The sequence below is a fragment of the Hylaeus anthracinus genome, unplaced genomic scaffold (genome assembly GCF_026225885.1).
Source record: "Hylaeus anthracinus isolate JK02 unplaced genomic scaffold, UHH_iyHylAnth1.0_haploid 12002, whole genome shotgun sequence".
Lineage (NCBI taxonomy): Eukaryota > Metazoa > Arthropoda > Insecta > Hymenoptera > Colletidae > Hylaeus > Hylaeus anthracinus.
Window position 1 is genome coordinate 7,308,580 of NW_026534349.1, and position 21,652 is coordinate 7,330,231.

The 21,652-nt window shown below is 38.3% G+C and overlaps 1 protein-coding gene across 4 annotated transcripts in view; it reads left to right on the plus strand.

The window, feature by feature from the left end:
* The window catches only part of LOC128891613 (ubiquitin carboxyl-terminal hydrolase 2-like), a 28,346-nt gene extending 20,504 nt beyond the window's left edge, over positions 1 to 7,842 (plus strand). For all 4 annotated transcript variants that reach the window (XM_054151238.1, XM_054151240.1, XM_054151241.1 and 1 more), the window contains 4 exons: positions 4,413 to 4,508; positions 5,213 to 5,565; positions 5,654 to 5,979; positions 6,330 to 7,842. In XM_054151238.1, coding sequence (XP_054007213.1) covers positions 4,413 to 4,508; positions 5,213 to 5,565; positions 5,654 to 5,979; positions 6,330 to 6,646 — 1,092 coding nt within the window. In that variant the 3' untranslated portion in view covers positions 6,647 to 7,842. The remainder of the gene's footprint in view (positions 1 to 4,412; positions 4,509 to 5,212; positions 5,566 to 5,653; positions 5,980 to 6,329) is intronic.
* Positions 7,843 to 21,652: the final 13,810 nt, after the last annotated feature.

Below are 21,652 nucleotides of genomic sequence, written 5' to 3' on the forward strand. Positions count from 1 at the left end.
TACTATTAATGTTTGTCGTTTTTAAGAAAGTTTTATTATTGAAAACAATCTTTTGCCAGAGTAAAAATGCATTGTACAATTTATAATAAAGGTTTTCTATACATTCTGCAAAGACAGGAGTACACCAATTAGGATGAAATCTATCATAGAACCAGTAAAAGCATAGATTTAGATTACACCAAGAACATCTTACGACGACAGTTTGTCCGCATGTACATTCCGCTATGGGCTTTTACTACATATTTAAACAAACATTTCTCAAAAATGGCTAGGCATCCGCGGCTAATATTACAGATATAGATCTATCATTCTACCAAATTTCGTTGCAACCGGTGAGTATCACCTCTGAGCCTTCCCTTGTAAGATCCAAGATCGAGAACGCGTTCTCTTTATCGTGCCTGTGTCGCGGTTTATCCGTTACGAAACATCCTCGTCGTTCTCTCGAACGTTTTCTTCGGCTAGAGCCTCTCGTCGATGGTCAGTCCGCTGCTGGTTCTTATTAATAGACCAGAGCTGCTCTTTCAGCGCAGGGGAGCGAGAAGCGCGGTAAAAACGGATCTCTCATAACATAACGGTGCCTCGTGGCGACGCGTGCGTCGAGTACGCGTTACGCTATGTGCACGGACGTCTATATCGTTGCACCTGCCGTGGTGGACGCATCCGTGAGACTGTTTTTAGTCCATCGATTGACGATCTTTTCCGCAACGGAAACTTCCTCCGGATTGCTCGAGTGGGCCTGTGGTCATCGATGAGACCAGCGCGAACAGCGTGCCAGTTTAGCATTAGTAGTGCGGTGGCGGTGCTACGGAGCAGAGGACAACGTGTCGAAGCCTGAAGTCCGTAGGGGATTTCAGAAATTGTTGTTACGATCACGGGAGAGGGATTGTCAGGCTTCGAGCTTTCAACTTCTTCTCCGTCGACGCGTCCAACGATGTTCGTTCTTTCCGTTTCCTCGACTCGTCGCGTCTACGAAGGTTCAACGGAAGTCGAGTGCAGATTTTGTGGAACGGTGCCGCCGGAACTGATTCTTGATATCCGCTCCGTGTAAACTGGCTTACACCCAAATAATCGGCTGGGGGTTGTGGTGCGTGTGGGTGGTGATCGCCTTACTGTTCGTTTACGCGTTCCTGCTAGGCATCGCGACACCTCTGACATCATCGGAGAAACGTCGTGTCCGCGTCCTTCCCAGCGTTTGTTCTTTAAAGTTGCCCGATTCCTCGTTGCCTCCGCCCAATTATCGACAGCCTCCAGCCACTCCTACGAAGGTGAGTCGCGTGCCAGAGATGGGCAAATTCTTACAACTCGAACAGTAGAATTAATAAATTAACGGATAACAATTTTTATTCGTAACAGTTTCGTTCCATAGCTGACTCTCTTTACACTGGAGGTTTATTACGAAGTATTTAGGTTAATTCTTTCCATTTTATTTGATTGCCTAAGAAACATATAAATTTGATTCGAACTTTAACCCTTTCGCGCGTACAACCGCACGTGTGCTTATAATGCTCTTTGTGCCAGAAAATATATTAGATGTAGACATTATTTCTGTGCCTTTCCATTCATACATGTATAATTTTAGTTCAAGTAGAGATAATATAATTTTTTGTTGGAATATCAACATTCTAATATTTCAATCTCCGTTACTATGAATTTAAATATAATATGTAACTAGAGCGTGGATGTTTATGCAAATTCATATCTTCATAGATACAGAAAAATAATTGAAACTTGAATGAAAGTATGTCTCATCTTCTAAACAATATAAAATGTATATTATTGCTAATATTTCAAATATTTTTGAATTTGTGTCTATTCTCATAAATTTTCACATATTTGAGATCCACGCTACGCGTAATCTGAATCTCAACCTGATGGACATTATACAATTTACTTATGTATTCTTTCCATAGTCTCGAGGCGATTAAGGAAATATTGGTATGGTTCCTTCTTTTTGGGATATTTCAAAAAGAAACTGGAGAAACGAATAATACATTTGTAGAAATATTATAAAATTTGGATTTTGATCTCTGATAAAATAGATTGCATCAAAGTTCTCGACAAAGAAAAAGTTAAAGTTAAATTCGAAACAATACAGTCAGTGACTGATCTTTTTGAAACGATGTATTCCTTTTGTGGTTGAATATTGCATCACCAACTCTGACGTCTATAATTGGAATACTAATCGTTGTTTAGCGCGTTACGGACAAACGATCGTTTATATCTTATTCGTTCTTCGAATTTTTAATGCAGATAAGAATTTTGCCCATCTCTGGTTCTTTGGAAGCCATTGTTCGAGGAAAGGGACCACGGTCCGATTCGAGCATCGCGAGATGCCGTTGCCATTATGCACAGCTTCTTTTTCTGGCCTGTTCGATACTTTAGACTCTTACACGGTCTTCCCTTTTCTCAATTTACTGTGTTGGGCGTACTTTCTGTTCGGAAATATCCACACGCTGAGGTCAAACGCAACGACAAACGTACGTACCGTGCGGAGTTACTTTTCAATCCACGTCTTTCATCCTAACCAGGGTTGCTATAAGTTGATAGCCTTTGACAATAGTCAAGTCATGTGAAAATTCTTTTTTTTTTTTTTCAAAATTTTGTTTTGCCATTTTTAACTATCGGAAAATGATAAAATTAACAACAGTAGCTTCGGAAAAGTTTAAATTTTAATAAAAAACAATATTAAAAATTACGATTTTTTTTCTTCGAAAAATGTGTAGTGATCCCCTTATTTTTTTCATTTTTATTTAATATTAGAATGAAAATCTTAATGTTCATCGTTAATAAAAAAATGTTGCTTTCGCTTAATGTATGGCAACGCTGCTAGCAACCCTGATCCTAACCGAGGTTTAACCAACAATTTCGTCGCATAAAATTTCTGGCTACGTTTGGAGAATTTAAGAAACACAAATGGTTTCTTTTTCGTGCAGTAAAAAGAATACCCAGATGTTTGCAGGCGTTTGTCAGTTTTAAACGTTTCGATGTTTTCGTTCGAGTCATCTTTCCTATTTTTAATTACGATGGGTAACGATAAAGTAACATTTTTAGTGGAACTAAGGATTAATAAGTTTCTTGAAATTTTATCATTATTTGATGATTATCAAAATATTCAGTAAATATTATTAATTATAGTTACATGAATTTATCAACGCTTTATTCACTGGAAGCCTATTTATCCCTTTTTACTCAACTTTTTTTTTGTTTATATTCTATTCGTTTTTCCTTTAAAAGTTGAAACGTTTAAAATTAGTTAATATTTGCATTCGAAACTGTTCAGGCTTGGACTGTATTTATTATATTTGCGTGCTCGTGTTTTTTATTTGTGATGCTGTGTGCAGTACTTTACTATCAACGCTAATTCAATGTTCTATAACTCAACAACCAGGGATGGGGAAAAATGTATCTGAAAAAGATATCAAACCATCATACTAATTTCTATTCTGTTTTCACACTTAAGTAAAGGTTATCCGCATATTAATTTAGGTAGCTAATCACAGACTACTTTTATTTTAAACCATCATTATTTCATTGACAATTCATTAGTCACTTATGGTTATTATTTACTAGTAGATACACTGTCTTTTTGAAAGGGATCCAATATATAAGGTTAAAAACGTTGTAGTGCTTATACGGACTAAAGTACGAACACAAGATACAATTGAATGTCTATGTATTGATCATAGAATATAATGTGTTAGGTAGTTTGTTACTTGTTTTACGCATCAAATATATATTTATGTTACTCCAAAAACATGTAACATTTTTTATGGGTTTCAGTTGAAATCAGTTACTAATATAAAATGGAGAGCTAACAGAAATTTTACTAACCAAATAGCCACTGTTATACAGAATTGTATAATATAGTATGAATTATAGAATTCTATAGCATAATCAAAGAGATTATACCGTTACCAATCGAACCCACTAACTTCTTATCTATGCATAGTAGATACCTTTGATTGAAAAGATATATTTTTCACAAATACATAAACCCAGAATTAGCGTAATAGAATAATACTTTTGTTGTTTAATTCTTCCTCGAGAATTACACAAATTTCAGGCTGCATTACGTCAGCAAAAAAACAGATTCTGATATACTTCGGTTACAAAATGATTGGAATGTGCCCATCCCTGTCGACGACTAACAGACCTGTGTTCATTAGTATCGTTGTTTACTTTCGTGGAATGTTTCCATCCTTGTTGTCTTAACGAATATTACTCTATCGCACAAGCTAAGACCGCAGCCACTAAAAAGATTAATTTGCCATGCTTTTTACAACGGAACGCGACAGTATTCGACCGTTTCCAATTTTTGTAGAGACGTAGACTCCTCGAAAAAAAAAACAAAAAACAAATTAATACCAATTATAGTTACGTCGAACAAAAATTGACGTTGAATTGCTTTGCAGGACGGAAGCCCGACGAACAAATCGACACGTAATCGGCTACAAGCGCATCGTGACGAGCGATGTGGGTTAAACGGATTGCGGAATATTGGAAATACAGTGAGTATGAACAGTTATCTTGGTTTTCTGTTTTTTAAATTTGCCAATTCTGAAATTCTGCTCTTACTAACAAGGAGAGCGGAAGACCTTCGGGTCACTGATTTCGCCATTGATACATGTTGTTATCCTGTTTAAGAAAATATTAATACTCTTTTAGATGGGTATGATTGGAGTTTCATTGTCAGTATTACGAATTCAATACAGTTTTGTAAAACTTGATTGCAAATAAGGTTGTAGCTGAACGGCAGCGTATCGAATTTGCACGGTGCTAGCTTGGGTTGTATTCCTTGTGGATGATTTTTTTTTTATTTTTCTTATATTTAAAGTAATGAAATTTTGTATTTGAAGACGCGTATTGAATTTTCAATAAATTTCTAGTAGAATGTTTTTACTTGCTTAAACTTTATTACATAAAAAAAAAGACAAGATAGGAAATTTGCCTTTCGATACAGGAAATATTAAAAAAATTATTCACCGCATAAAGAAAAACGGTGTAATAATTAAAAATAGGAATATAATGTAAAAACCATTTGTCACGCAAGATAAATATTGAAATAAAAGTCTCAGACTCTTCAAAATCTTATTTATACTTTGTGTGCTGTAAATGCATAAGATGCCATGTGGACTATGGACGCACATCATTATTAATCTTTTACGTTCTACTTTCAATTACTTCCAATGAATCGATCCTTCTTCCTTTGCAGTGTTTCATGAACAGTGTGATCCAATGCTTGAGCAACACGAGACCATTGCTGGAGTATCTGCTGAATGAACAATACCTGGCGGACATAAACACCACAACATCCAGTATGAAGGGTGCCCTCATCAAAGCTTTCAGCCAGGTGATCCACGAATTGTGGGAGGTGGGTGGTGACCATGTCGTGAACACGACAGCGCTTAAGTCTCAGATACAGAGATTCGCGCCACGTTTCATGGGGTACAGCCAACAGGATGCTCAAGAATTTCTCAGATACTTGCTCGAGGGTTTGCACGAGGACGTAAACAGAGTCACGGTGAAACCACAGCCGATACACACGGATATCCCTGAGATGTACACGTAAGGAATTGTTCTTTGACGAATTGTTACCAGATTATATAACGACGATAAGTGCTCGATAATGTTTCATATGATTTTCGGTTAACAGAGACAGCCAGAAAGCTGTAGAGAGCTGGAAGCGTTACCTTCGCAGCGAAGACAGCATGATAGTCGACGTGTTTGTTGGCCAGTTACGCTCTTCGTTGCGCTGCACCTCTTGCGACCACGTGTCGGTAACCTTGGATCCTTTCTGGGACTTGAGTCTGCCGATTCCAGCCAGAAGTGGCACCGTCAAGTTGAGTCAGTGTCTAGAACATTTTACCCGAGAAGAGGTTCTCGATGGCGACGAGAAGCCCACATGTTCCAAGTGCCAGATGAGGAGAAAGTGTACCAAAAGCTTCAGCATACAAAAGTTCCCGAAGATCCTCGTTATTCGTATCCTTTTTCAAATTAATTCAAAGTCTTTGAGGAAACAGACACGAGACTTTTGATATACCTAGTAGCAGTATGTATGTAGAAATTAATATCAGTATTAATGTACAGTAGATACTCCAGTAGAGGCTCAAACCATACAAGTCCTTTTTTAAATGACTCAAATTCTTCGATATGATAAGACACGTTGTGCGGATAACAGAATACACGGATAGTAGAAGAACGTCCGTATATTAGGGAATTCGGATAATGGGGGTACGGATACGAGAGTCTCTACTGTAATTTGACTATCTTAGCATAGTAGTATCATGACGCGTTGAAAAGATGTATTTTCCTTAAGAAGGATGTTCCAGACTTGAAACGTTTCTCTCCCATGGAACGATTCCGCGGCAAGCTAAATGTAATGGTGGACTTTCCGTTGACGGGATTGGATCTCAGTGCCTTCGCCGCCCCTAGAGTTCCGGGATGTACATACAATTTGTACGGAGTCGCGAATCATTCGGGCACGACGTACTCTGGCCATTACACCGCTTATTGCAAGCACCCGTACTCGGGAGAGTGGCACGAGTACAACGATAGTCGAGTGTCCGTGGTTCCAGCGCGATCGGTTGTTTCCAGCGAAGCCTACGTGCTGTTCTACGAGCAGCAGCCTCACAGCTCTCACTTGTAACCTTACGCCATGCTTAGAGTTAAACGACCATCTTGCCTCTCGATACCTCAGTCCAGCATAGTGTAATAAATACTACTTTATCGTGTGGTATTGAAAAGCGACTAAACACTCAACGACCAATCGTGTCGTGTTCGGGTCGAGCAATACGGAGCGCGTGTATGGTGTGACATTGGCGATAATCATGCCTCCCCCTCGAGCAGATTTGGTTTTCTTCGGATGTAGATTATCACCGTGGATCGGTCGGGGACACCTCCTCCTCTCTCTCCACTTCGGCTTTTTTAGAGACCAGACGCTTTCGTGTATTTTCGAACGAGATAAGAACGCGAGTTAGACCTCCAGCAGCGTACGAGATGCTTCGCGCGAGTGAATATTTTTTAACGGTCAGGAATTCGATCGTGTCGCGCGTTCTCTTTTCAATTTGTTTTTACCGTTTCTTTTTTTCCTTTTTATAGAATGTAACGTCTACCGTGTGTTTCCAAGGACGAGTTTTGCCAGACACCAAAATATACATATATACATATATATATATTATACATACTTCGGTACTCGAAGAAAAACGAAGAGTTAATCATGACTTCGCCAAAGATCACGTATACGAAATAAAGCGCTTCGGATGTCTAGTTACTTTTGAATAGACGATATAGTAACATCTATCCTCACACTCTTCACCTGGCAATCTACAGCTATTTACTTTTGTAAAATATTTTGTTTAATAATATATCACAGTCAAGAGTTATTTATTTAATTTATGGAAAGAGAAAACTGATGAAATATTAATATATTCGATAATGACGAATATAATATATATATATATAAATATATAAATATATTATTATACGTATTACATACCAATAAAAGTAACACAGATTAAGGGAAAAATAACGAACGTACGAAATGTTTTTATTTTCTCGTAGATTCGACCAAATTTCCACGTCACGTTCTCTTCCCCCACTTAAAAATCAAATATGAACGTCATCGTAAATTAAATGTACCCGACAGTTGCGAAAAAAAAAACTTTGATCTAACGAATTTGTAAAATTACATTTCTTTTCTATCGTTTTTCCAAACGTTCTCGACGATTTTTGCGATATCGTCTGCCCGAACATGCAATCGTTTCGATGTGTCTTTCATTTCGAAGTTTTAAATTGCTTTCAAATAGTATGTTTTATCGAATAAAAATATTCAAAAAATCAAAATAGACCTATCAGTATCGAAAAGTGTGTATTGTACAATATAAAATTACTAACCAATTTCAGGCAATTGGATATAATGAATTGTGAGTAAGAACTGTTTTCCATACGTAAATTCACCGGCAGCCTTGACGTCACAGGAGTATATAGAGAATACCTTGTAATTCCTAAAGGAAATCAAAATCTACCAGGTAATATAACTGATTTAAAATACCAGTTTAATTATGCACCTTGAATCGGTGCATATGCAAGCTGGGTTAGAAACTCTTAGAGACATAGAAACAATGTAAACACAAATAATATTTTAATACTTTAACTTAAATAATATTTTAACACTAAACAAGATCAACTTAACCTATGTACTTCATGTACACACTCGTGTCAAATCACTCGATCAACATTAATTTTACTGCAATTTTAGTGCAGTTGTATGTATGATAAATAGACCGCGAATGTTTATGTATTTACAGCAAATAAACGTATAGAAAATATCAATTACAATGTAGAAAATAAGATATAGTTTCGTTCAAGTTTCAATTCTTGTTCAGTCTGTATGAAACACGAATTTCTAATGATAAATAGGCATTGATTTTCGTTATTTTAGTGTTAAAAATAGTATTCAAAAGTCTGCTGAATCAAAATCATGAACGATTATTACACATTCTTGCTATTAGATACGTGTAATTTTAAACTTGTAAAATTCATTTCGTACAGAGAACAGCGTTTTGTTAAGATATATCTTACGTTGTGCTACCCAATGGAAGTTTGTACTAAACTTCAGGTACGAGGTCAGAAGATAAATGATATAATTTATACCAAAATATTGATATACGAGGATATAGGAGACGAGATCCTGTAATTATGAGAGGAATTTGTAACGGTCAAACTTCAAAAAGTAAAAATGGTGGATCTAATATGGCGGACATAAATGCAGTGTTACTCAGTTCGGATGAAAATCAGTATTTTGAGGTTTCGAGGTCATTGATTACGAATTTAAACTCAAAATTAAGAAACTAAAAATCGCGGATCCAATATGAACTTTTCAAGTGGTGTTAATGAATGTAACATTCCCCGGTTTATTAGATTTTAATGGTTTTAAATGCCCCCTGCTTTGTTAGGTTTAAGTTGCAATTTATTTGAGATAATAACAAATTATTTGAGAAGTTTTAATAAAATTAATTAATACACAATGGAAGATTTCCAAAAGTGTCTTTCTTCTATTGTATACTATAATCCATGATTATTAACACAATCTTATATTAATAATATAATACAATAATAGAAGCGTAGAACATAGGAGAATAAAATGGAGCTGACCATATATCTATATATTAGGTTGTCCCAAAAGTTTCTTTCGTTTTATTAATAATTAATTCATACACAATATTTTATGTTTTATGTTACATTACAAAATTGTGTAAAATTCATTTCACTCCATTACTCTTACAGCATCAATGTCTAAGAAATTATATTGTCCATTTATAAAAACAGTGCCAGAAAATAAGTGAATGCAACTCACGAAAGAAATTTTTAGGACAACCTGATACATATACAGGGTGTCCCAAAAATGTTGTAACACCTTGAAAGGGGTGGTTCGGGAGGTGATTTGAAACAACTTTTTTCTTAGCGAAAATGTTGTCCGAAGCTTCGTTGCGGAGATATTAAACGAAAATCCCGACCAATCAGAGCGCGAGTATGCCGGTTGAGCGTAGGCTACGCGATAGGCGGCCGCGCTCATACGCTACCGCGAGCGCTCCACCGGCATACTCGCGCTCTGATTGGTCAGCGTTTTCTGTTAATATCTCCCTAAAGAAGCCTCGTACAACATTTCCGCTAAGGAAAAAGTTGTTTCAAATCACCTCCCGAACCTCAAATCACCTCTTTCAAGGTGTTACAACATTTTTGGGACACCCTGTATATGTTGATTTTCTACGATCAGCCAAGCTATCTGAGCCCACTACTCGAGGGCGTATACCAGGTCTTCACAGATAAAAGGTTAATCATCGATTACTAGATTCAATTGGCAATTAACTTCTTTAATTGCGAAAATCACTTGCTCGCGGCTATTAGAATGTAAAATTATTAACTGTCAATTGCTCCTAACTAGCAACGTAATTAGCCACAGGCCCCGGAAAGTCTAGGTCCGTGGTTGCGTTTGATGCGCGACCTCGTGATAGATAAGAGATGGTTGCGCAAGCGCGAGCGTATCCCCTCCACCGTGATAACGGTCGGTCAATTCGCGCAAATCCTGCTGCAGAATTCGCGATACAGATGGCGACGTTGCGCTCGGTTTGGTTGTGACTAGCTGCCACGCGTGCCGCCGAAAGAATGGAATCGTCGTCTCGTCGCCGGCTCGTGCACATCATTTCACCCTTCGTGCACGTACACGGTCTATTAACCGTGTGCGTTTCGTTCCGTCGTCCATAGACACGCGCATGATACGCACGCACACACGCACACGCAAGCATGTGCTCCGTGGTGGGGATAGGGATAGAGCTAGGGTTTCTAAATCCCTCGTTCTTTCTCCCGCGAAAAGAACGGGGTTTTTTTGCGATCCGGGTGGCTGTGCAGTCTCTCGCGCCGGGAATTCGCGAGGACACGCAAAAGTGCGGGCAAGACGTGAATATACTCAGTGCACTCCGCCGGAATACATGTGTATCGGCCACCCGCGATAAGTTTCAACGTGCGTCCTGGCCGATTTCATCGAGAGAAGAAACACACTCTCGTTCGCGAGTGATCGTCTGCCGGTCGTTTGTCGTCTGATGTCTGATCGTCGAGACGGCTCGATAGTCTCGAGATTCGGACTCGAGGGAGGGAAGCTCGACCCCCAGCGATGGGAACGACAACCTCGCGAGTGCTGGCCGATAGTGATGGGAACGATACCGAATTGATATCGATACCAGACCTCTCGAATGGAATCTAGTGTCTAACGTGTATGCATGTATCTAACGAAATCGTGAGCTGTTTTGTTCTTTTACGGTCTAGAGAACTGACGGAGCCTGGTGATGGAGGTAGAACTGTCACTGATACCAAGGTAAAATGAAAACGTTTAATCCTTTGCACTGGAGAGGCAACAGCCTTTATTGATATTAGATTGAATCTCGAAGTATTGGTAACAGTCTACGTATAGATACTTAAATTCTTTATATAGATTCTTTTCGGAAGTGTAAAATGGCACACCCTGAAATACCGATGAGATTTCTTATCTAACATTTTTATCCGACAACGTCTCCTTCTCTGCACACTTATTTCGGAAGTTTCGATCGTTTCGAAGTCTCGATGCTCTAATCGAGTGCCCTATCTTTGTTGCGAAATCATTTCGAGCGAATATAAATTTCATTCTATACTGTTACGAGACTCTAACTACTTTTAATATGACTAAACAAAATAAATATCTTATTTTTTATTATAAATCAAATATAAGATAATACGTTATAGAGTATATATATTTCACTGGGTAAGAAAAATGTTAACTTGTGCGTTAAAATCCGAACGAACGTTTCGGGCAACCTAATAACTTGCATATAGAATCATTTTACGTTAGATGCAAGAAGTTTGTTAAATATTTAACAAATCGTGAAGAGTCGTTGACTTGCTCTAGTGAAAATGTCCTCGAGTGCAAAGGATTAATAATTTTTCTATGTTTTTACCCTTCATCGTGATTAGAAATTTCGTTTATCTAATGTTCTCCAGTGTTAACACACAATCGAACACGTTAACACGTAATCGAACCAGTTTTTCGGTAAGCTTGATCTCTCAAAGAACGTATGATTTTATATTCGAAACGAACAGAAATACGATGTATACCGATTATTTTTACGAATTGGCAGTAAAGTGCGAACGATAGAAAAATGAGATGAGAATATTTTTATCGAGTTTCTTGCTTTATTACTTTCTTGACGCTCAAACGTTTAAGGTTAGAAAGTCACGCGCAACCAAATCGAAAGAACTCTTTATCGTGGGTAATCGAAGTTTTATATCAATATTTGGTTAATATTTCGATGTTATGGTTATGCTTGTAGCAAAACGGTGCATCTACGAGTTAAAATGTTCGGTAGTTCGAACCGAGTAGTTTCATATTTTAGTTTTCGTGGATGGTAAAGCTGTAAATGTAAATGTAAAGCTTCTTTCTCATTTTTTATGCATCTACACGGGTATCGATGTTTAGTCGGTATCGCGCGGTAGCGGTATCGACCAACTATTTAGTAGAAAATTATCCGTATCGAAAGTCGATTCCGAGTACCCAGTCTTCGATACCTCGTACTTCTTAATGTTACATGTAGTCACTTTGGCATCGAATTGCTCGAGTACAGCGATACCTAATCGTATTAGTCTCATCGCTAGTATCTACAGTTTTTATGAAAGTATTTCAACTATACAAACGTAATGTTATAGAGTTGTTTAACAGTATACAGGGTGTCCCGTATAATGCGTTAGAACGTGTGGTCATAAATAGGATCAAACGAAACTACTGACTTGATTTTTGCTACTTAGACATTTTTGCTGCTTAGAAACTTTTGCTATTTTGTTACTAGAAATTTTATTTTTGTCATTTCGGCGCCATTTTTGCGATTTTTAACCATCGTGGACCAATATCGGTAAAATTCTTAATGAATTTCTTCTCTTGTGTTTAACGTTGATTTTTCATGTATATATTTAAAATTTGGCAAATTTTAACTCAAATGTATAGGACGCTGCTATTACTATTATTATCATTATTATTGTTAGTAAACGTCTGTATTATGGACATTGGTACAGTGTATATCGCTTACGAGAATCTTATTCGTGTAAAGACGAACCGAACCTCAACGCTATTATCAGCAACAGTTTTACAAATTTTCCAAATTAAAAAATTGAAAGTAGACCGACACCCTAGAGTGGTATTCGAAATGACGTGAATTCACGTCAATGAAACCAAGGAATAGAATTTGAAATTACGTGAATTCGCGCGAGTGACAACCAGGAATAGAATTTTAAATGACATGTCAGCAGTCGCGAATGTGTCAACACGTTGGCTGCCAGACTGAGATTCGTGACTATAAACTTCAAATTTTGTTTCGAATTTTGTCGAAGACTACGTAATTCACCATTTGTCGTAGCGTTTAATCGTTAACCTCTCGAAATTCACAAATCCTCGAATGTATTTACAGTGTCGCCTCGCTTTTGGAATTAATTTCTTTAGTTCCTTAATGAAAAGTCTCGTCAGCAAAAGTGACGTTGGGGCCAACGTGTTGATTCGTCCCTGGGCGGTGGTAGCGTCCGAGTGATTCGAAGATAGCGCGAGGCAAACGTTTCGCGAGTGTGTTGTTCGCCGAGGGCCCACGGATCGCGCGGTACGTCCCTGGGCTCCGTTGTCCCTGTGGTGGGGAGACGGCACGACGCGACGCGACGTCGACCGGGCAAAGGAACGAGAGAAGGCACCGGGTGTGCGTGAGGGCAGTGATCTCTCAGGGAGCGGCGACCTGACGTACGAACCAACCAACGAACGAACGGTGTCCGATAGATACAGGATGTACAGGGTGTCGTTTATCTTGACCGTCGCCGATGTCGCCGTTGTTTGAAAAGATACGGAAAAAATGTATATGCAACCGAGCGGTTACTTCTTTCGCAAATATCCTTTCTTAATGGATTCTTTCTCGAAGTCATTTTCCTTACCCCGAGATTGCTCAAGGTCAAGAGAGACGGAACACTCCGGTACAGGGTGTACGTTAAACCGTGGTACGAAACGATGCGAAGCACACGTTTTTCGATAGTTTTTATATTATTTTCTCTATCTTTCCTTTTTTTCTTTTGATAATTTGTTGATATATGTATCCTCATTCCTAAGAAAATTCTTTTTGGAGTACAGTTGTAACGAGCTTGTGTGGACGCTATGGATTAATGTATACCAAGGGCAAAATCGTATTGGCACGCTCATTTTCATTGAAATATCTTTAGGTGTTAAAGTAATGACTTAAATGAACGATGCGCTTTTATAAGATATTTGATATCTTCTTAGAGAGAATGATTTACAATTTCCTTGATAAGATATCTGTTTTCTTTAATATGCATACGAATTCTCAAATCCTCTTGTCAATTTTCGTCAATCACGTCGATTATAAATTTTTACACGCACAAATAACACCAATTAATTTTTTAGTTAGTTTTACACATTTTCAAATGTATCCTAATCTATCAATTAATTTTAACAAGATATTCAGTACATTTCATAAATTATAGAATTACACAGGTGTGTAAAGTAGTATATTAATTCAAATTACGGAGGTCAAGGGAAACGAAGTATTGTATACGTAAACCTAATCTCCATGAATTCATCTCCACAATGAATCTATTTAGCTTTATTTTGGATAAGCCAAGTCTCAACCTGCTAGAAATTAGAATACATGTTCCAAGTTTTGTAGCTAACGAATTTTGTTTATTGTCATATTTTGAATATAATGCATAGCCTAAGTTTGGTAGTCATAAATTGCTTATTACTATTTATCTAACACATTCCAAGTGTACTTGATAATTATAATAATTAGAAGAGTATAACTACGAGCATAATTTCATGGCTACTAAAATTCGTATAAACGATAATCGCTCGTTCTCGTACCACAATTTCTCGGACACCTCGTGTATCAACGCGTCACCTCGTCGTTCTCTCGCCTTACGTTTCCGATTTTCACGGATTTTCCACGTATTTCCACGTTTCCCGCCGGCCGACTGGATGCTGCAACGTTCCTGATAACGAGGTAAAGATCTTTCGTACAGCATAACCAATTTACTTTTTGCTACGTCGCTTTTCAAGTTCTAATTACACGCTCTGCTATGTTCTTTTCGATCCTCCCTGATAAGGTAGTTACAGATCTCTTTATTTTATTCTACAGATCTCAGCAATTAACGCGCTGAAGCTTAATTCTTTTACACAGCTTACAATGTTATTTACTTATTTATTTATTTCAATGAATCAAAGTAATCCGTTAATCTACAAAAAGGATTATTATCCTCTTTATTTATTATAAGGATGTTGTAATTTACCACCACGTATTTATACAATAATAATAATATATAAAAACGTTGAGAGCGGTAGATCTTCGTGCTCGCCATTTGCAAGCCCTTTACTAGAAATGTTTTTTAACTGCGACGAGTGTTTCGTACATGTAGTAGCTCTTACTTCGTTAAAAGTATTTTTAATATTTTTACATCACAATTTAATATTATTATATTACGTTAAAATTGGTTTCTATTACATGTTGGATCCGAGATAAAGGAAAACATGGAAGATATCCTTAATATTTACTACCATTGTATCATAAATAAGGAGATTCTCCAGTTGTTCTTTTATCTCCTTGAAGATATCCATTGTTAACAGATACAATATTTTACGTGAAATAATAATATTCATTTTAAATACTAAGATTACGACACACGCACCAACAAGCATTCTTTCCGATACCCTGAAACTTATTATCAGAAAATTATCCGTTTGCTCCACAAAAATTCACACTTATTCGCACTATTCACACTTCGCGTGTAAAGTTTCACACTTTGAAGTTTTTTATGATTGAAAATCATTTTCCTTTCGAAACAAGGTGGGTGCTAACGGGGAAATGTAACGCTTGTGACGTACAATGAAAAATGGATAGAGACAGGGACAAATGGATAGATATGAGATACTGGAATACGGTGATGCTAACGGAGAAAAGTTTTTCACTGAGTTTGATTTTCAATATTTTGATTCTCACGACGGCCATGAAATCTGTTAATTTTTTTTTTTTAAATGAAACTTAAAGTTTCCCGCGTACAAAAGTTTAACGCAGCTCGAATCGCTAAACCAGATCGTATAAAGAAATGTAAAACCGGCGAGAGAGAGAGAGGCAGGGGGAAGTACCATAGCCTCTCCGATAAATTCTCAGAGTATAATCGTCTTCGGGCCCCGATTAACAGATGAAAATGCGTAGCCACTGTCCGCGCAAAAGTGGCCTGGTATAAGGAGAACATCGAAGACAAAGAGGAACTGAAAAGGAACAGGGGAAAAGACAGACAGGGAGGAAGAAAAGGGAGAAAGAGAACCTTGGCCCACAGGCCTACTGCAAGCGCTTGGCTGCAGCTTGCTTGCACACCGTGGCTCTGGCTCTGGTGCTCTGCCATTCATGTGGGAAACTCCCTACGTATTCGTTGGGTTGGCCCAACAACCGCTGGAAAAATTTCTCTTTCGATGCACCGCGACGGCTCCGCCCCTTACACAAACCTGGGGAGCTAAAGTTCCACCGAGACGATGAACGATTCCAATGTCTACCGGCCACGGGCTCTTTAAGGGATTGGTATACTCTAGATCGTCAATTTTTTCTTCTTTTTGACGATTTTTTTTTTGTTAACTCTTTCATTACTGTCGCTGGATACATCTGGCATCCACGCATTGATGATCCATTCACGGATCCGTTCGTCTACAATTATTATGACTATTTGTTAGACTTGCAGTCTGTTAGAAGAAGAACGATAAGTAACATTTTAAGCCACATTGGCTACTGATCTTCATATATACAAGGTGTTCAGTCTATTATTAGCCAGCGTTTTTCTCGTAAATGGTACATATGAGAAACAACCGAAAGATGAAAAAGTAATACTGTTTTTTATGTGCAACGTAACCAAGTATATAGATCTTTCGTATTTATACTCTTTTCTGAGAAATGAAGGTGACCTTCAGTTTTTCAAACGGAATGGTATATTTTTGTATTAAATTTTGTATAACATTGTATTTTTTATACAAAAATGTACCATTCCATTTACGAAAGATCTATATACCTGGTTACATTGGACACAAAAAACAGCATAAATTTTTCCTCTTTCATTTTTTCTTTTTTTTTTTTTTTTTTTTGTCATACGTACCATTTACGAGAAAAACGCTGGCTAGTAATAGCCTGAACACCCTGTATAGATAAATTGCAACGACCATCAGGTCGAGACTCAGGTTATGCGTATAGATACATTCAGATACGCTTCCGTTCAATGGCGGTACTCCGGCGGAGTAGATATTTAGCCATAACGAAATCCTACGTCTAGTTTGGGCCAGTCGTAGAGCACCATTTTCTAGCCTTTTCGAACTACACCCTGCTTCCTGTATAATTTCGTCTTGGAATAGTCGCTTTCGAGTCGAGTGCAACGAATCACCTAGTTGCGTGGACCACCCTCGGGGTAACGGGTGCTCTTTCAATTCTTTAGCCCGATACGTCTTAATTCTCGGATGCAGATGCAGATGCAGATGCACCGGTGCATCCCCCTCCATCGGTCGCTCTATTAAGGTCCCCGAAGCTCGCAGGCGTGGCCCCTTTCCCTTCGAAGGTTTTTCATCGTAGACCCACCTGACCTTCCATTGGCTGCGACCTAAATGAGAATTTTTCCGACACGACCCTTTCGCCCGACCCTCTCTTCCTGCATTTCCCCTTACGATGGTCGCTGACGTTCCGTTGTAAATACCCGTGACTTTCATCCACGAGAATTATTTAAAGATATTATAGAAATATACAATTTTAGTATATTTCAATTAAATACAAATATACACACATAGAAGTCTTCTATATAATCTTATAGATATCTTTGTATGTATTTTATAAATCTCAATGTATACATACATATGTATATATAATATAAGTACGTAATATAGAATAAGAATAGTATTCCACGCGGTTGAAACCGCAGGCCACAGTTAGTATAGTTAGACTTTTGGACCTGACCATTTTTTATTTGGCTGAAATTCTTTTATATTATAGTACCCTACTAAATACCTTTTTGTGAATTTCTGCAAATTTTTGCACCGAACCAAGAAAAAGTTATGAATTTAAAAAATCGTAACTTCAAAAATTCATAACTTTTTCTCGCTTCGGTACAAAAATCTGCAAAAATTCACATAAAGGTGTTCAGTAGGGTATTATAATAAAAAAAAAAAAAATGTCAGGCAAATTTAATGGTACGAAGACATGTCTCCAGAGGAAAATATTTGGTTCGAAGGGTGAAGGGGATACTATGACAGACAAAAAAAATTTGTAATAGCTCAGATACATATCTTCCGAAATTTCCAGATTTCGAGAAGATCATCAATGGTTTATTTTAAATGGAATGGAGTGTTTTCGATATCGTAGTCTTGTAACTCATAAAAAGACAAAGTCAGAACGTATAAGATATCCCTGTACTTGACTACCCATCTGCGATTCCGTACCAAATATCTAATAAAAGATTCTGTAAGTTTCGCGACGATCCACTTAATATATAATTTGTGTAAAAATTCGTATAGGAATGTCTCGTTTTCGCGATCCTCCTCTTAAAGGAGGAAAAGAGGATTTTCTTATCATATGGGATGGTAGAATAGCGTCATCCAGAGGCACGTACTTCTTCTACCTGTGCCTCGTCACGGTCCTGGATGGAACTCGTAAAAATTTTCGAGCTAAACGCTCGACGACGGCGATCCAGACAGGAAGGTTTCTCTCTCGCGCGACACGCGATAAAATTCAGCTCTGGGATGGCCGCGGGGGCGTTCATTTCACCCATCGAACGATGACGCGTTCGCGAACCAGAATATAAATGTAGCTCGTTCGTTTCAGTTCTCTCGTAGAGTTGATAAACGCGCAGTGGCGCGCTCAGAAATGTAGCAAGTGGGTGCAACTAAACGTTAACAGAAATGAATACATTGCGATATCTTCTTATCCTTCGCGACGCTTCATTGATCAATGATCTGTAACTAGATCGCCGATGTTTACGCAAAATAAAATCTTTGCGAATGTACCTACAAAAATTGAACCTAAATAGAAATTTTCTTTTACTTTGCAAATAATCTTTGTAATCTGTTCGATAAGCAACGAGCAGTTGGCTAATGAATTTCGAACATATGTATAGATATATGTAGTCTAATGGCCACCAGGTTTGTGACTTCGGTTATCTACCTATATAGATTAATCGTAGAGATAATTTCATGGAGATTAAGTCGAGGACTTGAAAGATTTTAATGTATCAAAATGTCCACCAGGTTGAGATACATGTGTATAGATATATTTAGAGATGTTGCAATAGAGATTAGATTGGGAACTTAGAAGTGCATGCATTGTCCATCGGGTTGAGGTAGCATCAAGCTATCACGAGTTATCCTGTCCACCGCGAGAATAGTTTTTTTTGTAAAGGTTCGCCGAAAACCAGCATTATTTGCATTTATGCAATATCGTTGAAACGTAACTCTTTCTAACACAAGTTAAAATACCATAATTCATTTAAATTGTACTGAACAAATGTTTAGAATATTCGTTCTCTTTGGTCCTCGAAACCCACGTAACCCTTCAAAAACATCGATCTGGTCGAATATTCGACTAGGAAAAATACTCGATCGCGTCGTCTCAGCCCTAGCGGAAAGTCAGCCGATCAAGTTACTAAAGTAGTCTCCTTCGGCATCGTCTACGTTTTCGATGTCCTTGCCGGAGCACTCGGACGACAGGATCGTCCACCTGGCCGTGGTCCTTGGTTCTCAGACTCCTCGGTCGTTCGTAGCTCGGGGAACAATTATCCGTTAAGTTTGTTAGTGGTTTCGCGGCTGTTATTAAAATAGCAACTTGGAATCCGTGGATGGAAATATCGATAGGAGGGAGTAAACCGGGGAGAGGGGAGGGGGTCAGGAAGTTATCAAACCACGTTGCTCCCCGCAGAATCTTTGGACCGATCCGAGAGTACATAGACTCTCCCGAGAGCACGGGCATTAATCCAGAAGGTTCTCTCCGTAGCATCCCCCGGGAGTCTCCCCACTTGTCGAGGAGACGCAGACGATACGATGCGATGGAGGGGGAGTCGATGCCGAGGGAAAAGGGGGGACAGCGAAACGAGCTGTTGGCACGGCGAGGGGGGCCCCTGGGTATGCACGGTAGGGGCAGGAGAGGACCTTGGCCTTTTCGCGGAGCAAAAATAAAACCTGTTGACATCGAAGCTCCGCGGACGCAGAGGAACCCCTCTCGCTCTCTCTCGCTCGCTCTCTATCGTTCACCCTTCTCTTTATCTCCCTCGACCGAAGCCTCTGTTTCCAACCACTTAAATATCGTCTCGTCCTTCTCCGGACGGGGTGCGATTTCAAAATTTCCTCGTCCACGAGGGCTGTTCGACTTCGCGGCCTCGCATGGAAACAGACGTAGTTTTTTCGACAATAGCGTTTTCGATATTTCTGAAAAGAATCAACGCATTATCTACCGGGCTATTTAGAAACGGTCTTTAATTTAAAAAGAATTTTCTACAGTAGCATGTGCCAGTCTAGACTGACAATAATTCCTCCATACTGTTACTGGATATATATATATTAGGTTGTCCGGAAAGTTTCTTTCGCGAGTTGCACTCAATTATTCGATGTGGTCGTGTTTATATAAATAGACAATCTAATTTCATAGATATTCATGTCGCAACAGTAATGGAGCAAAATGAATCGTGCACGATTCATTAATGTAACATAAACCATAAACTATTGTGTTACTCGTTAATAAAGCGAAAGAAACTTTTGGGACAACCCAATAGAGAGCCAAGTCTGTTTCCAAACACTGAACATTGTAAGTGGACAACCATCGACACAGTAAATAAATTCAAAAAGCTACATACTGGAATTAAAGAGCCTATAAATAGACTTCCGGTTTTAAGTTAGCCAACAAGTTTTATTTATTGTTTATCTAACAGATTACACGTGCAATTGGTTATTACAATAAGTGTAAGAGTGTAATAATAAGCAAAATTTCATGGCCACTAAAGTTCGTATAGATCCATTGTACTGGCCGTCAGGTTGAGACTTAGATCATGTGTATAAATGTATACGAAGTTCGGTAGTAAACGAATTTTGTTTGTTGTTGTCCTTTCATTACAAATACGCTTGACAATTGTTAGGTGTAGAAAATAATTCTCTTCCTTTCTCTATTTAATTATTCCATTAAAATATCGTTAACGGTAACGAAGCACACAGATAACTTCGACAGTTGATTCAATGACTATGCATGCACCCTTGGAATGCCTGAGGTAGATTTGAAGACTATATGCTTTTTATTTGTAATTAAATGCTAATTCCACACTTGGGTTAAGTGCAACACTTCCACAAAATATTCCAGGAGAGGAACCCAGTCGTTCCAAGCTAAATCTTCAGGTCCAGATAAGACTAAATCTTAACCTATTCATAATACTCTCACGAGGCTACAATTAGGAACAATTTGATACGCATGCGGTACTACTTTGAAGTTCGTGTCAGTAAAGTTTTGTATTCACGGTTGCGTATCGCTCGAAGGTTGCTCGAGCTGGAAATTGAAAAATCGAAATACAGCGATGTTCTAACTTTTATTTAAGATAAAGCTGTATGCAGACTGATACTTTATTACGAATTAAGGTCGATTAAGACTATACGACACTATAAATTGTACAAGACTAGGAAAGCCTTTGGAGGAGTAGAGAAAAAAAAATAACGTGCTAGAATGGCATCTATTAAAACATAAACGTCGTCCTGAACGGATCTTATTCAACGGATTAAAGAAAAATTGTGTTTCGCATAGACAGAGATGTGTTAATTGTTCCCAAGCAGTCGTGCACCGTGCTTTATCGTTAGACGAAAAACGTCCGAGGCACAACAAAAAATTCCTGTGTACGTAATAAACAGCAAATTTACTCGATAGAGGCACAGAATTAATTTCTGCAGCCGATAGCCGCAGATGATAGAAATTGGGACACATTCAGATGTATCCTTGATACGGTATAGTTTTAGTAGAAACGTATAGCCTGTCACATGTAAGTACCTCGCGTAGATTTGATAACGCAAGCTCGAGGGTGGGCTGGGATA